This window comes from Eubalaena glacialis, chromosome 14 (genome assembly GCF_028564815.1).
Source record: "Eubalaena glacialis isolate mEubGla1 chromosome 14, mEubGla1.1.hap2.+ XY, whole genome shotgun sequence".
Taxonomy (NCBI): domain Eukaryota; kingdom Metazoa; phylum Chordata; class Mammalia; order Artiodactyla; family Balaenidae; genus Eubalaena; species Eubalaena glacialis.
The window spans coordinates 82,493,167-82,511,566 of NC_083729.1; the positions used below are offsets into that span (position 1 = coordinate 82,493,167).

Genomic DNA, 18,400 nt, shown 5'->3' on the forward strand with positions numbered 1-18,400 from the left:
AACAGCGGGAGGATGGTCTAGCGGGAGTGCAGTGACTTAGTCCAATTTACTCTTTACACAAATATTTATCAGGGGCCAGCTCCGAGCACGGCCCTTTTGTGAGGGGCTACGGGATGCTTTCGTGCTCAATCTCGAGCCCCAGCCAACAAAATCGTGCACTCCTGTGTTGAACTTTGAAGATTGTCCGCTTATGTATGATGTCATGACAGCTAGAAGAGACTTTCCTCCCTACAAAACCGTTTCCAATTTTATAAAACGAAAATCTGTAGGAAAACAGATTCAACTGTGCCGTGATTAAAGACCAAACACCAGTTAACATCTGCCAAAAGGAGGAAATGCTGCAAATCCATGAATGCTGTTCCACAGTGAAGTCCAAGTGCCTGTGGGAGGGGCAGAGTATGGATGCAGCCAAGGACACACAGCCCTTGAAATCAGACACACCTGGGCCGGATCTTACCCACTACATGTTGCCAGTGTGACCTTGCAACCCTCCGAAGCTTTGCAGGTCTCAGTTTCCTCAACTATGTATGGAAACAGCATTTATCTGAAGAATTATTAAGGGGTTTCAAAATGATGAATATAAAGTGCCTAACACAGTGCCTAGCGTATAGTGGTTCTTAGTTAAAGAGTCGTTGCCTAAACTGACTCATGGTCCTCCACACGGGGACAACATAAGAAGGGAACCAACATTTCCTTAGCACCTGCTGTATGCCAGGCCCTCTGTTAAGCGTTTCATGAATGTTCTCATTTATTCCCTCACAACCCAGCAAAATAGGTCCTATTATTATTCCCATTTTGCAGATTGGGAAACTGAGGCTTAGAATGCTTGATCACCCAAGATCAACATCAGGTTAGTAATCGGGAGAAACAGGATTTACACTTGGGTGTGTCCGATCCCGAGGAGCAGGCTTTCTGCTGCATTAGAAACTAAACACAAGAATTTGCTCATTGTTCTCCTCGGCCAACGTTTGATATCTTCTAAGGCAGATATATCAAAATTAGCTTCAGGAGTAATTTTTCAGGGATACATTTTTACTGCAAACTGAGATTACACCTATACAATTAGGCCTGGTTACAATAACCTCCAAGGAATTGTTGAAATTAATTCCTGGGTCTAGAATTTCATACGTAATATTGTTCAAAACAGGATGGCTTTGCCAGATGACTCTATTTGTCCCTCCGGATGCACTCTGCACCCGTTCCCACCCTGCCCTCTGCCTCGATGCCAACCTGTAGGGATTGCATCAACACCCTTGGGTGCTCTGTCCTCTGGCTGCGTGTGGCAGGTGAAGGCGCTCAGTGGGAGGTCAGATAGAGAACGGTGAGGTCCTGAGCTTGACTCAAGCTGGCTGTGTCCCTCGATAGAAGATCACTGCTCTTTTCAAGGCGATCTGTTCTCCATCCCTCTCTTTCTCTGGGATTCCAGCAGCCCCTCTCCCTCTCATCCTCCTGGGTCCAGAGATAGGAAGAGCACCTGCATTAGAAGCCCTGGGATAGGGCACTCCCCTGGTTGGCGTTGGTACATCCTGTTCATATCTTGTAAATAAATCATCTGCAAATTATACTAACTTGAGCAAGCCATCTCTCGGCTTTTGACTGATAGAGTGACCATTGGCAATAAGTTGAAAATATTTTTTTCTCCAGAATTGTGGCTCTAACAGGAAATGAGGTGACATACACACACGATCAAGCTTGTGCACACACACTCTCTGGGCGAGGCACTAAGAGGTTACTGACAATCTTTCCCCTTAGTAATACAATACTATTTTTGTCTAAGGTTGTAATATACCCAGTTAAAAATACCCCTATACCACCTCTTCAGACTCCCTAAATGCAGACTCCCTGGGCTGCGTGACCCAGTTCTGGCTGATGAGATATAAGTGAAGTCTGGTGAGTGGGGCTTCCAGGAAAGCCACTTTCTTGATAAATAGAAACAGACTCAACTGGTGTGTGTCCTTCTTCCTCTTGCCTGGAGCATGGGCCCAATGCCTGGAGGTGCAGCAGCCACCCCATGACCATGAGGACCAGATGGAAGTTTAGAAAGAGAAAAGGCATATGTTCATAGCAGCAGTATTCACAATAGCCAAGACATGGACACAACCTAAATGTCCGTCGACAGGTGAATGGATAAAGAAGATGTGGTACATATATACAATGGAGTACTACTCAGCCATAAAAAAAAATAATGCTATTTGCAGCAACATGGATGGACCTAGAGATTATCATACTAAGTGACGTAAGTCAGAAGGGAAAAGACAAATACCATATAGTATCACTTATATGTGGAATCTAAAACGTGACGTAAATGAACTTATTTACAAAACAGAAACACAGTCATAGACATAGAGAACAGACTTGTGGTTGCCAAGGGTGGTGGGGTGGGGGAGGGATGGATTGCGAGTTTGCCATTAGCCGATGCAGCTATTATATAGAGAATGGATAAACAACAAGGTCCTACTGTATAGCGCAGAGAACTATATTCAACATCCTGTGATAAACCATAATGAAAAAGAATACATATATAAAACTGAATCACTTTGCTGTACAGCAGAAATTAACACAACATTGTAAACCAAGTATACCTCAATAAAATAAATTTTAAAAAAAGAAAGAAAGAAAGAGAGAAGGCAGAGGGAGCTTGCTTCCTTAATGATTTCTTTGAGACATGCCAGTCCTGGGCCTCTTACTTCCAGATGTCTTGTTTGCTAAGAAACATAAATCCCTGTTTGGTTAAGCCACTGGTAGTTGGATTTCTGTTTCATGCAGTGGAACCCAAATCTATGAGTCCATTGGGATATAAATATATAAATGATTAAATAAATAAAAGGGGGGGAAGAACAACTCTTCCTTACAGAAAAATTACAATCAGTAAAAGTAGAAAAAATGTAAAAAATAGAAAAGTCACCTTTAGAACACTACAGTAATAATTGCTGCAGGTAAGATCCACCAATGAATGCTAAAATTAGTGGGTAAATATTTAAGCAGAAACAGGAGTTTTGCATAGCTTCAAAGTATCTCCCCCAGAATATTTACAAATATTAGAAAGGGAAAAATTTAAATTTACAGTGGATCAATGAGGCATATCAACATCAATATCATGTACCCTCTGACCTGAGGCACAGAGAAAGGTGCATCACTTCTGTGACATTCTTGCCCCAAATGCATAGCATCAATAGAATCATGAGAAAAAAATGAGATAAACCCAAATTGAGAGACATACTACAAAATACCTAACTGGTATTATCAGGCAATGAAAGATCTGGAAGACAAGGAACTGCCCCGGATAAGAGGTGCCTAAGAAGACATAGTAAATGCAGTGTGGGATCCTGGAGTGGGTTCTAGAACGGAATATGGACATTAGTGGAAAAACTGATGAAATATGCATAAATGCTGTGCTTTAGTTAATGGTATTGTATCAAGGTTTCATTCACAGCTTTGACAAGTGTTCTGTGGTTATATGTTAACAAACGGGGAGGCTGGATGAAAGGTGTAAGGGAACTGGACTAATTCTGCAACTTTTCTGTAAATCTAAAATTACCTCAAAAAGATAAAGAAGCATGTCTGTATGTTATAAAATTTGATTTTTAAATTTCATCTTATATCAATTATGGTAAATTAGAATATTCAAGGACTTTTCCCATTTTATCTAAGTTTTCAAATTTATTGGCATAAATTATTGGTATTATTCCCTTTACATCTTTTAAAAATCTGTTGGATATGTAGTGATAGCCCCTCTTTTATTCCTGATATTGGTAATCAGGGCTCTCTCTCTCTCTCTTTTCTTTTTTTTTTTTTAATAAATTTATTTATTTTATTTATTTATTTTTGGCTGCGTTGGGTCTTCATTGCTGCATGAGGGCTTTCTCTAGTTGTGGCGAGCGGGGGCTACTCCTCGTTTCGGTGCATGGGCTTCTCATTGCGGTGGCTTCTCTTGTTGCAGAGCACGGGCTCTAGGCACACGGGCTCAGTAGTTGTGGCTTGTGGGCTCTAGAGCGCAGGCTCAGTAGTTGTGGCGCACGGGCCTAGTTGCTCCACGGCATGTGGGATCTTCCTGGACCAGGGCTCGAACCCGTGTCCCCTGCATTGGCAGGCGGACTCCCAACCACTGTGCCACCAGGGAAGCCCATCGATCTCTTTTCTTTTTTTTTTTTTTTTACTAGTATAGGTAGACATTCATTGATTTTGTTTATCTTTTCAAAGAACAAACTTTTAGCTTTGTTAACTTTATTGTTTGTTTAAATTTCGTGGGTTTTGGATTTTTTTAAAAATTGAAGTATGGGGGACTTCCCTGGCAGCGCAGTGGATAAGACTCCACGGTCCCAATGCAGGGTGCCCAGGTTCAATCCCTGGTCAGGGAACTAGATCCCACACACATGCCGCAACTAAGAGTTCACATGCCACAACTAAGGAGCCTGCCTGCTGCAACTAAGACCCAGCGCAACCAAAAAAAAAAAAAAAATCCTTTAAAAAAAAGTTTGAAATATAGCTGATTTACAATATTAGTTTCAGGTGTACAACATAGTGATTCATTATTTTTACAGATTATATTCCATTTTAAATTATTATAAAATAATGACTATATTTCCCTGTGGTGTACACTATATCCTTGTTGCTTATTTGTTTTATAATTAAGAGTTTGTATCTCTTAATCTCCTACCTCTATCTTGCCCTTGTCTCCTTCCCTCTCCCCACTGATAACCACTTGTTTGTTCTCTATATCTGTGAGCCATTTTTGTTTTGTTATATTCTTTCATTTGTTTTATTTTTTGGATTCCACCTGTGAGTGATAACAGAGTATTTCTCTTTCTTTGACTTGATATTACACTAAACATAATACCTTCTAGGTCCATCCATGTTGTTGCAAATGGCAGAATTTCATTTTTTATGGCTGAGTAGTATTCCATTGTATACATGTACCACATCTTCTTTATCCATTCGTCTGTTGATGGACACTTAGGTTGCTTCCGTATCTTGGCTATTGTAAATAATGCTGCTATGAACATTGGAGTGCATGTATCTTTTTGAATTATTGTTTTCATTTTCTTCCAATATATATCCAGGAATGGAATAGCTGGATAATATGGCAGTTCTATTTTTAGTTTTTTGAGGAGCCTCAGTACTATTTTCCATAGTGGCTGCACCAATTTACATTCCCAGCAACAGTGCACTAGGGTTCCCTTTTCTTCACATCCTCACCAGCATTTTTTATTTGTGGTATTTTTGATGATAGCCATTCTGACAGGTTATCATTCTGACAATGATATCTCATTGTGGTTTTGATTTGCATTTCTCTGATGATTAGTGATGTTGAGCATCTTTTCATGTGCCTGTTGGCCATCTGCATGTCTTCTTTGGAAAAGTGTCTGTTCTGGTCTTCTCCCCATTTTTTACTCAGGTTTTTTTTTTCTTTTTTTTGATATTGAGATGTATGAGCTGTTTATATATTCTGGATACGAACCCCTTATTGGTCATATCATTCGCAAATATTTTCTCCCATTCAGTAGGTTGTCTTTTCGTTTTGTTGATGGTTTCCTTTGCTGTGCAAAAGCTTTTAAGTTTAATTAGGCCCCATTTGTTTATTTTTGCCTTCAGAGACTGATCCAAAAAAAATATTGCTACAATTTTTGCCAAAGAGTGTTCTGCCTGTGTTCTCTTCTGGGAGTTTTATGGTTTCAGGTCTTAACTTAGGTCTTTAATCCATTCTGCCCCCCTGCAGTATTGGGAATGTAGACCCTTAATTATGAAGGCTACTGCTGAGCTGGGGAACAGAGTATGGTAGTAGGACAAATTAGAACACCACCAAGCTTGATGTTCTTACTGAAATTCAGGAATTTTTCTTGAATAAATGCTCCCTAGGTTGCTGCAAGACAGGTCAATTTCCAGAGTTCTAAAAAGGTTAATTCTGAAAGTTTTCATGAGGATTTCCATTGTTTTTATGATAAATTTTCAGAGGTCCTTAGTCCCCATTTTCTCTGATGTCACCCCACATTATGTTTTTAAGCAGGCAGTTTACATGGTTGGACTCTAGCCAAACTTTGTCTCTTACGTTAGCAGAAATCTTAGTTTCATTTTTTTAGCCTTAGATGGGTGTATGGAGTCTGTACCAGCATACATGCATAGCTGAGGGCAAGCCAGTGATTTGGGAGGTTTACACACAGAATACGGTTCTTACTTTCTTTGGTTCTCTCTTTCAGTAATTCTTTCACTTTCCAGCTGTTGTGGTTCTTCTAATTTCTGTCTTCCAGCTCAAGTAAAATTCAGGTTTTATATCTGGGTTTAATCTCCACTTGGCACAAACTGTGGCCTGCCCTGAGTGTAAAAGCCATAAAAATGGGAAATGCACCCAGTACAATTCCCTTCATCCAAGTGTTGAGTACCTTCCAGTGTCTCCCTGTTTCTGTCTCTCTCCGATGTCTTCAAAGTAGCTGTTATTTAAATTTTATCTAGAGTTGCTGTCTGCAGGTAAGGTTGGTTCAATAGAAGGTAATTCTCCATTATCAGAACTTGAAACCCACAAATACATTTTATAATAATAAATCCATTATTTAAAAAGCAATTTCTTAGTGAAAAGGCCAGCTTGTTCATTCCCCACTTAATTTTCTTTTTTTAAAAAAGAAAGGGGACTTCCCTGGCAGTCCAGTGCAGTGGAAGTCTCCGCGCTTCCACTGTAAGGGGCGCGGGTTTGATCCCTGGTCAGGGAACAAAGATCTTGCGTGCCACGCAGTACGGCCAAAAAAATAAAAATAAAAAAGAAATTGTAAAAACAAAAAAGGAAGATAAAATTTAGAATATTTTATTATCAGTATGTTCAGTAGCATTAAAAATAAAATAGACACTGTCTTTAACTCTCTGGAGTCTACTATGCCTCAAGGAGATGTCCACTTATCAAATTAAGAACCAGAGAATCAGAATTATGACTCTTTATGTAGAGACAAGAATTTGGTGGCTAGAGTGAAAGACAACACAGTAATATAAAATGACGTAGCAAGGGGTAACCAAATCATAGAAAGTATATTTCAAGTTTTGATGTGCAGTTCAACCTGCCTGTGGCACCTCCCTCCCTCTGACCCTGAGGACCCAGAGTTGAGAAAAGCAATCTAGGAGACAGGCTCCCACTCTGGCCTGAGGGACCTGGGGCCAGGGAAGCTTTCCTGGTTCCTTATTTTCTCATCTGTATAATGAGCTCAGAGGCCCCTTGGAGCTTTCAAGTTCTAATTCTGAGAGAGACTGGAAATATACCAAAAGGAAAAGTTTTTGGTTTTTTTTGAAATTTATTTTTGTCTGCGTCTTCGTTGCTGTGCTTGGGCTTTTCTCTAGTTGCGGCGAGCTGGGGCCACTCTTCGTTGCCAAGCACAGGCTTCTCATTGTGGTGGCTTCTCTTGTTGCAGAGCACAGGCTCTAGGCGCGTGGACTCAGTAGTTGTGGCGCACAGGCTTAGTTGCTCCACGGCATGTGGGATCTTCCTGGACCAGGGCTCGAACCCGTGTCCCCTGCATTGGCAGGTGGATTCTTAACCACTACGCCACCAGGGAGACCTGAAAAGTTTACCTGAATTTTTTTTTTTTTTTTTTACCAGGATGGTGGTACTCTTTGTGTACATTTAAAATTTTTTAAAAAATTTTATCCCTAAATTGGCATTTGGTAAGTAAAAGTAAATGAATAAAAATTTTGAAGGCAAGAATTAGAGGCCAAAAATAGAGATTAGCCCTCTTCAGAGACATTACTTTGGCACCATCTGCTGGATAGTGTTTAAAAGCATTCCTGTACATAAACTTGCACTGCAGCTTCTTATTATTTCCCAAATGATTTAAAGGAAATATTTTCAAAATTATTTACATCTGAATTCAGTACCATACCAGCTTATGTTAGTAGGAATTTAGCTGTCAATCCACTATTACTGAAGGGGCATAGGACATGCCTTGGGTAACTTCATTTTTTTTTTTTTTAATTTAGTTGCTGATTCTTTTATTCAGTATTAATGTATGTCCACCACGTGCCAAAAACTGGTGTCACATGATTTTGGCAGAGACCATTGTTGCTCATGGAATACCACAACTCTTCCATATTTCCCAGGAGTGCCCCCTTCCCTTGAAGGTCAGGTGAAAGGGAAATGAGCCCTTGTGCTTTGGAGCACCAGAAATTCTGTGTGCTTCCTTCATCCCTCATTTCTCTGCCAGAGAGACTCAGAACCTGTATTAGTTTTCTATTGCTGCTGTAACAAGTTATCACAAACTGGTGTCTGAAACAATTCAAACTTATCATCTTACAGTTCTGGAGGTCAGAAGTCCAATATGAGTCTCCCTGAGCTAAAATCAAGGCGTGAGCAGGGCTGAGTTCCTTCTGGAGGTCCCAGGGAAGAATCTGTTTCCTTGAGTTTCCCAGCTCCTTGAGGACACCTGCATCCCTTGGCTCATGGCCCCTTCCTCCATCTTCAAAGCCAACCATGGTGGCTCAAGGGCATTTCATAACGCATCTCTCTTACTCATGTCCTGTAGTCACATCTCTCTCTGAGTCAGTTGGGAAACATTCTCCCTTTTTTTTTTAAATTGGAGTATAATTGATTTACAATGTTGTGTTAGTTTCTGCTGTACAATGAAGTGAATCAGCTATATGCATACGTATATCCCCTCCCTTTTGGACCTCCCTCCCACCCATCTAGGTTGTCACAGAGCACCGAGCTGAGCTTCCTGTGCTTTATAGCATGTTCCCGCTAGCTAGCTATTTTATGCATGGTACATATATACAATGGAATATTACTCAGCCATAAAAAGGAATGAAATTGGGTCATTTGTAGAGATGTGGATGGACCTAGACTCTGTCATACAGAGTGAAGTAAGCCAGAAAGAGAAAAACAAATATCATATATTAACACATATATGTGGAATCTAGAAAAATGGTACAGATGAACCTATTTGCAGGGCAGGAATAGAAAGGCAGACATAGAGAATGGACATGTGGACACAGGGAGGGAAGGGGAAGGTGGGACGAATTGGGAGATTAGGATTGACATATATACACTACCATGGGTAACTTCGTTTTAATACACGTAAAGAAACCTTAGAATGTGTTTGAATTTCGTATGGAGTTTGTTTCAACTGAGTCTCAGTAGCATCTACCACAATCACTGTTGCTTTTTTTTTTTTAACTGCTGCATTTTTTTTATACTAACCTTAGCTGTCTTGGGAAGGCCTGTACACCAGGCACTTTATTTGTTGCTGCACATGGGCTTTCTCTAGTTGTGGCGAGCGGGGGCTACTCTTCGTTGCGGTGCACAGGCTTCTCACTGTGGTGGCTTCTCTTGTTGCGGAGCATGGGCTCTAGTCACACGGGCTTCAGTAGTTGTGGCACGTGTGCTCAGTAGTTGTGGCTTGCGGGCTCTAGAGCGCAAGCTCAGTAGTTGTGGCGCACGGGCTTAGTTGCTCCAGAGGCATGTGGGATCTTCCCAGACCAGGGATCGAACCCGTGTCCCCTGCATTGGCAGGCAGATTCTTAACCACTGCGCCACCAGGGAAGTCCGCACCAGGCACTTTAGATACAATATCTTAATCCTCTAACAGGCAATCACATGTTTGTTAAACGAAATTTCCCTTCTCCCCAGGACTTTGAGGACAACCCTTCAAGGACACTTCTCACCATAGCTGGTATTGTACCAGTTTTGTCACTTGTCAGGAGGGTGACCTTGGGTAAGTTATTTAACCACCCTGTCTCAGTTTCTTATCTATAAACTGGCTACACCTCCCTCATCGTCTACTATGAGACCACAATGGTTAACAAAGCCTGGCACTCTCCAGCACTCCCAACACTCCCTGAATTGTCATCACAGTCACGACAACAGACCCTGCTTTTCCTCTGGGACTACCCATCCTGACCACTCCCCAAGGCTGGGAGAATTCCCATGAAGAAAATCCTCCACGTCCCATCTACTTGGGGCCAGATGGATTTTATTGATTAATGGAGTCAGCTGTGATCTGAGAACACACTTGTTTCTAAAGTTTCTGACATCATACAGCCTAGTTATGGCCCTTTTAACATATTTATTTCTCAATATGTTGACCTTAGAAAATTGGAAAAACATAGAAAGGTTTGGAAGTCTCCCCTAGGCCAGTGCCCCCAAATAACCTGTGGCGGAAGCCTTCATTGTCCACCAAAATCCATCCTCTCCTTTCAGTTAGAATAGCAGGCAGGGATACGGCTCGCATCATTTCCCAGTCCAGTTGGCAGTTTGGTGTGGCCACGTGACTGAGTTTTGCTAATGGAATAGGCTAAGAGGTGATGGGCACCACTTCCAGGTCTAGCCCCGCAAAATCCCCAGGCTGGAGCAACTCTCCCCTTCTGCTGGCTGGATGCAGATGACAGGCCCCAGGAGGCGGTGGGCCCACAAGATGAAAATAAACCTTGGGCCCCTGAGGACTGTGTGAGGAGGGTTGCCCTGCTCACCTCTACACCTATCCTAGCACAGTTTCAAGGTCAAGAAATAAATTTTGTCTTCACCTACTGAAATGTGATTGAATTATTATTTATTATTAATTACAGCCTAGCTGAACCTGAACATTCATCCTGAGTGCCACTGTGATGTGTTTTCACTCAGTCCTTTCCCTACTTTGTGTTTACATAGATGAGTTCACATATGTGACTTTGTATTATATTTCTTACAAGTACGTTTCTATGTTATCATATATTCTTCATAATTTAATGGTTGCAGAGTATTCCATAAAGTAGCTGGTAAACCATAATTCACTTAACCATTCTGTTGATATTTAGTTTGCTTCTTGTTTTTTCTCTACTTTAAATAATGCTATAATAAACATTTTTGTGCAGAAGCCTGATTCTATATTTTGAATCATTTTTAAAAACGTCACCAGAACTGGTATTATTCAAAGGTTATGAACTGGTGTTATTCAAAGGTTATGAAAAGGCTGAACTTCTTTTCACAAAGACTGAATCAGTTACGTTACCATCACTAATGATGTGCTCATTCCATCAGACATTAAAAGCAAAAGGATTTTTACAAATACTTAACAGCATAAACATATCAACTTGATTTTTAAAAATTTCCCCTTTTATTTTGCATTTCTTTGATCACTACTGAGATTGAACACTTCATGTTTGTTAATTAGTTGTACCTCGTCTTTTGAGAATTTTGTTTATGTCCTGCCATCTATTGGAGTCTACATTTCCTGTAGATTTAAATAATCTTAGCACTCATAAATCCTATCAAGAATGGATCATCCAAAATTTCAGAAAGCATTTTATTGTCAGAACAAATATTAAGGCACAAAAATACATCAGTTTTTTCAAACAAAAATCTTTGAAATAGTTTTGTCCTATATTCAGAGCAGCTTCTTCCAAATTATACAATAATTTAACCTTTTAAATAAAAATATATAACTTCTTAAGCCCCTTTCTTCCCAAATACATGTTTTCCTAGTTCTAAAGAAGTTTCTTATTGAGCTCCTGTGTTATAAATGTACATTTCCTTAAATCTAGTTTTGTCACTTATATACATTCGCTATGTAATTTAGTACTGTAACCAACATGTTTACACTTCTTTCTTTTAAGGCATGGTGTTTTGTATTGCTTATCGCATGCTGTTGATCATACAAAGACACAAGTACCAAAACTAGGGACTTATAAATCTAGCATAATACGTCTCATAAACCAGTCCTGTATGGCCTAGTGCAATAGACTCAAATCCCTTTTGAAAAAAGGATATAAAAATCAACCTTTTATACTTTCATGTACACGTATGTCCTTTATACTTTCAGTCTTCACATTACAGTATTTATACTTTCATGTACACGTATGTCCTTTATACTTTCAGTCTTCACATTACAGTATTTATACTTTCATGTACACGTATGTCCTTTATACTTTCAGTCTTCACATTACAGTAGTGCAAATATAATATACTGCAGTAGAGGGGGAAAGTCAGTACTCTCTACAGGATATGTGAAAGATTTTAAATATTATTTTCTTTACAGGAAAAGTAAAAAGTATGGGAGCATCTTATCTCTTGGGCTTAAAAAATTCACATATTCACCTATTTTTCCTTACTTTTTGAAATAAACTAACTTAAAACTCCACTAAAGCAGATACTAATACTAATCTAACTCAAATCATGATAATTCCCTTTTAAGCAGATTTCATACATCACATAAACCTAACATGAATTGCATAATAAAAACACTTAAGCATTTTGCCTAGGAACACATAAAACTGGACTCTTATTTTCAGATCCCTGCATTAATAGGGAAACCCATCTTGATGGCATCCTAAGAATAAAGTGATGTGATAGCCTCAAAGACCCTGATGCCCAGTTTCTGGAAACTTTGTGCAGAAGCGGGGATGACGAGTTGTACGGTGGCTCTGAGTGTGACTTCTCCCTGGGGTCCTTCATCAGAACTACGGCTACAGCCCCAGGGAGCCCCTCCTGCGCACACGAGGGGGCCAAGAAGGCCCTCTGTAGGAATACTCGATTCAGCTCACGAGTCACCAACAAACACAACTGCCACTGAAGGTGACAGACACAGTATACGCCCCTTGAAAAACATTTCTGATGAGGTTATCAGGAGAAAATACTGCTTTCTGTGATGAGGAGAAAAGTCTGCATTTCGGTGTGCACCTGAGCCATACCGGCAGCATCATTTTTCTTGCCAGCTGCAGACAGAAGTGTTTTTATAAACACTATCAAGGTTATATGAGAAGCATTTTCCCTTATTACTACTCAGTTACCATCAACTCCCCACTCGCACTCCACGACATCTGCAGCTGGAAACCCAGGATTCTACATTTCAAAATTCAACTAGAGCCCTATGAGTTGGGGATCAATCTGCTTCAAAATCTGGGGACTGGTATTAGATACAAATGTTAGGAACAAGAAGGCACTGGTCGCCTCCAGCTCTGAAACAACTGGGCTGAGGGTAGAATACACCAAAACCAGAATGGACATAAATGCTGGGAAAGATGGTAGGTGGGAGCCCATTATTGTGGCAGAAACAGAAACAAGGAAGGGAACCCACATTGTTAGATGTTCTTTTCTTGGGAAGGATGTCCCAAACCTTTCTCAGTACAACATGGTCAATATTCACTCTTGAAAATAAATTTGCAAGTATCTTTCAAGAGGCATTACTACTAGAGAGGTTTTTACTAACTCCTATGAAATGAGTAAATGAGAAACCAATTCAAAACGCAGGCTTTTGAAAGAAATAATTTTGTTTTGTGGCTTCACAATGAAAAAAATCAATGAAAGGTTATGATTTAAGTGCTTGTACTGGTTAAGACTTTAATGCTTAATCAAAAACTCTGAAGTCATCCTCAACTCACAAGGTTAGAACTCCTTCAAAGAAAGACATATAGGATTCTAACTTTAATTCCTATTCTAAATGTTCACTAGGCTGTATCTTTGGTCAGGAGAGCAGCAAAACATTCACCATTTCCGTCATACTATATTCAACTGCTTTTCAAGTTTAGAACGTTCTGCATTAAAAAAAAATTTTTTTTTAAATTTTTAAAATTTCAAATTACACATTACATATGTAATGTAACAAAATAATGTATAAAACATGGTTTAAGGTTAAAAAATTAGTTACAAGGTTAATAGTGATGTACTATGCAGTTAAATATATATTTTATTATGAAACCAAATATGCTAGGATTACATAGAAGGTTCTAGTTTCCTCAAGGTTCACTGGTAATGAGCCTCTCAGCTTGCCAGGGAGGAAGTGCTCTGGTGGAGCCATGTGGCCAGGGGACCCCATCTGCCCCAGGCATTCAGCAGCAGCACACAGATATCTGGCCTGAGGGAGGGGACAGTGGCAGAGCAGATCTTTGGAAGTGACCTCTCTCCATGTACTGTGCTCCCCTGAGCTCAGACAGAGAAGACCAATGCTATGATTTGATGTGCGTGGTGATAATTACACACAAGGGCTTTGTGCAGATGTGCATACACACAGGTACACACACACACACACACACACACACACAGCAAACCTAACCATATAAACATCCTTATGTTCCAACGTTAACCAAGTTTTACTTCTTATCAAATTGCTTCAGCATGAAAATCAAAGAGAATTATTACTGCATCTAGTAACTATAAACCCAAGAGATGGAGACACTGCTTTACCACACCTCAGAAGAATCACATCACCTGAATCAAACAAAGGTCAGTGGAAGAACAGTAGGAGTGTTGATGTAAAAAAGTTGTTTTAAATTGTCATATTTCCCAGGAAAAAAAAAGAGAACCCAAATCCACACGCCTGCCACCCATCAGCTAAGGGCATTTGAGCACCTATCTTTATTATAATACTTCTCTCAGGTCATTGCCAAGTCTAGGCAATTTAATGGACATTAAACTGGCATTCAAGAGTCAGCTTAATAAGGGTCGCAGAACCCTCCCACCATCTGAATTCTTAATTTTAGTACATAGATTTCCAAGATCATGCAATAAAAACTTATTGTACTATATCAAAACAAAGTTCTCTTTTAGTCTTGAGGAAGTCCTTCACTGTTATGTAGGCTTCATTTATGTGGGTTCCAATCACATTATTTTTTCTGAAGAGAACATTTTTTCTGCCATTTCAGATCTGGTCATAATTTCCTTAAAAAAAAGGGAAGATATTCATCAAAATTTTGATGCTCCTTCCAGGTCCTAACACAATTCTCTATAGCGTCTCTACGAAGTAGTCACAATTTTGTGGGGTACACGCCACGATATACACAGAAATATTAGATACGGAAAATAAAAACCATATAATCCAGACTTCTAGTAATGGAGTATAATCAATTATCTGTTAAGTTCAGAAAACTTTAACATTTCTAATTCAGAATCACCAATGTGAGGCAGGGACAGAGCTAAAATGGATTTCTTAGGCATAGAGCTCATCTAGGGATTTGCCTGACTTTACCAGTTTAGGTATTTTGGAAATTACAAATCAATTATTTATCAAATGAATACTACAAATGCCCTTTTAAAAGTAATTCCATGGTATATCTTTCCGTAGAGTTATAAATCCTGGAGTTCAACGGTTTTGTAGCAAGGTGCGTACATACGGCAGCCTCCTCAAAACTTCCCATCCCACTACGGCCAAATCCCCACGCTGACGCCAGCCTTCTCCCTGACCTTTCAATGAACACAGCTGTAGCTTCTCTCATATTCTACAGCCACCACATAAATTACTCTTTAGCTACCACTCATTTCCCGCTACTCTTCCTCTGTATAAACTGGTGGACCCCACGTCCATCCTTTAATTCTTACAATTCAGACTTCATCCTGTCCTGGGCCACCCTGCAGCGTCCAGATGATCTATAACTAATCTTTTCCCCCAAAAAACCTTCCTAAATGCACATCATCTATTCATATTTCCCACTTAGTAAATGCAACTCAGTTAGAAACTCTATTTAATACCCCAGGAAAATATCTACAAATATAAGAGACTGATTTAGACAAACTACCATCTTGAAGTCTTCTAAACTCTTACATCTTAAGATGTTAGAAAATCATAGACTCAAAACCTCATAAAATAATTCTTCCCTCCTTTTACACCAATAAGCATTTATCCTGCTCCTGTTTTAAACGAGGATCCAGTTCTTTAAAACTTTACCCACAACTCAATGCAGTCTTTCAATCTGCTCAATTTGTAATCATTTTAAAAAGTAACTTTCAGAGCTTCTTTTGAAATACATTTCTACTTTGTGAAAATAATAGCTCCAAGATATAAGCAAAAATATATTTTACCTCATCTGAATCCACTAATACTGGAAGAGCTCTGAAATAAAAGAAAAAAAAAAGTTGACAATGTTATTAAAAGGCCAGTGTATCTACAAAGCTGAATATAAGCATATCCTATGGTCCACCAAGTCTCACTCCTGGAAGACAAAGTCAACAGAAATGAATACCTAGTGCTGCCAACAGACACGGAGAAGAATATTCATAGCAGTGTTGTTCTTAACAGGCTCAAAATAGGTAAACTGGAATACTATAGAGCCCCCAAAAGAGGTATGAACTATTGAGGGATCAAATTTTTAAAACTGGCACAAGTAATCTACAGTTACAGACATACAGCAGTAGCTTTGGGAGAGTGGGGTCATGATTTGGGAGGAAAACAAGAAGATGGTTTTTAGGGTATTAGTGATGTTCCAGTTTTTGATCTGGGTATCTGGGTGCAGGCTACATGAGTGTGCTTATATTAAAAATTTACTGAGCTGTATACTTATTTAGAATTTGTGCACTTTCCAGAATGGGTGCTATACTTCAAAAATTTCAGTTAAAAAATTAACTGAAATATGGAAATAATTATAACTTCAAAATGGAAGCAACAACAAAAATCAGCAATTCTAGAGGCTAATATGTTGGAAGAACATCAAGGACTAAACCATGATGAATGAATAATTCCAAATACAATGGGCATCCAATTATATCTTTGTTTTTTAAGCCCCTGGTTATTTTTTACTTTGAATAGTTGGACAAATACCTTGACTAGTGATGTGCTATCTAATTTGAAAACCCACATGTCATGTACTTTTGTGAGAACTTAAGAGGGATGAATAGGATTGACTGTAGTCATCATTTCACTACGTACATGTATATCAAATTATCATGTTGTACATCTTAAATAAACACAAATTTAATGAAAAGATACACCTATTTTTAAAAAGATGGATGAGTAAACATATTATGAAAGGTGGTATTTATGGTATCAAGTATTTGTTTAATCCTATGTCATTGTTACCATTGACTGGACATAAACCAGTGAAGGATACTGAAGAGAGAAAAAGTTATGCAACAGAACCTTTGCTCGGGAAAGATTATATGGATGAAAAGACAAATGTAGGGCTTCCCTGGTGGCGCAGTGGTTGAGAATCTGCCTGCCAATGCAGGGGACACGGGTTCAAGCCTTGGTCTGGGAAGATCCCACATGCCGCGGAGCGACTAGGCCCGTGAGCCACAACTACTGAGCCTGCGCATCTGGAGCTTGTGCTCCGCAACAAGAGAGGCCGCGACAGTGAGAGGCCCGCGCACCGCGATGAAGAGTGGCCCCCGCTCGCCGCAACTAGAGAAAGCCCTCGCACAGAAACGAAGACCCAACACAGCCAAAAATAAAAAAAAAAAGACAAATGTAGAGCTTTGATGTGCAATGGAGCACAGAGAGGGAGAGCCCAAAGGAAGGGTCTGCATGCCAAGGTCACAACATGAAAGTCACATCAACGCACAATCCAGAGGATGCTACTAACAGTGCAGCCCACGGTGGAGACAGAAGAAAGAGAAGTCGGGGCCTCGCTAGATGTGAGGAAGGAGCCAACTTATATGGCTTGGAATAATACTATTAAGGGAAATCCAGACTGCTTTAGGGAAAGCTGATCCAGAACCTTGGGGGCCCAGAAGACAGCCCATTGAGTGCTTAGCACCTCTTTTAGAGATAAACACTGCAATCTCCAAAATCGTTCCTTTTGTGAGGTAAATGACTATTTAAAACTTATTAAGATGGACTCAGTGCATTGAAGAGGAAGGAGAACTATGCTAAGCTGATCTTTTTGGTTTATCAGAGATACAGAAAAGCCATAATGAATACCATATGAATATCACATAACACACTAGATCATATGGTTATTCATGATCTGTTTAGATTGTCCTATGACTTGCAAAATTTTTGGTCCATTTCTATTGATGTATAAAAAAGTATTTACCTGTATATGAAGTCCAGTTTCTGAACTTGCCACATAAATTGCACATGAATTTTGGGTAGCATTGTGCTAAACTTCTTGTGTTAAAAGTTTTCAGAATGGACACACAGGTTCCTAAGAACCTAAAATGCTGGAAGCTATCTTGGATTATACAATTCTACTCATTTCACATAAATGGTTCATGAGAACATAAAAGAAGACATTTTGCTCTTTTATATTCCAGAGGAATTTTTGTAATCAGGCAGACATTCTACTTACAGAAAGAAATTGTAGAGAGTAATGACTCTCTAAGACATAAGGAGAACTGCCCAGGAGCCTTATTGCTTTCCACCAAGAAGTGGTGGCAGAGTATGGGGTTAGTCTACTTAGGTGATTTCCTTCTAAAGTACTCAGTAGTGAATTTCCAAATCTGGAAGATAACGGTTGCCACCTAATCTGAATCTCTCCACACACCCTTGCTCAAAATTCCATGAAGTCCCTAAGGATTGCAAACAAAACCACACACAACTCACAGTCTTCAGCATAACCAGGAGAACACAGCAAACCTGAAATTATATGTAAACAGAGAAATAAATGCCAATACCAACAAATTCCCTGTCACTGCAAGCTCATGAGTACTGAGTGTGGAGAAAGAGAGGTTTGAGAGCTTCTGTGAAAGAGTAGAGGGGAAGGAGGATTTAGACAAAGTATAGACAAACCTCTTCAAGAAAAATCAACA

General features: G+C 39.6%; 1 protein-coding gene across 1 annotated transcript in view; it reads right to left on the reverse strand.

Moving 5' to 3' along the window:
• Nucleotides 1-11,250: 11,250 nt before the first annotated feature.
• TMEM87B (transmembrane protein 87B) overlaps nucleotides 11,251-18,400 on the reverse strand; it is a 51,192-nt gene continuing 44,042 nt past the window's right edge. The window contains exons 18-19 of the mRNA XM_061211253.1: nucleotides 15,737-15,767; nucleotides 11,251-14,599 (exon numbers count right to left, since the gene is read on the reverse strand). Of these exons, the coding sequence (XP_061067236.1) occupies nucleotides 14,540-14,599; nucleotides 15,737-15,767 (91 nt within the window). The 3' untranslated portion in view covers nucleotides 11,251-14,539. The remainder of the gene's footprint in view (nucleotides 14,600-15,736; nucleotides 15,768-18,400) is intronic.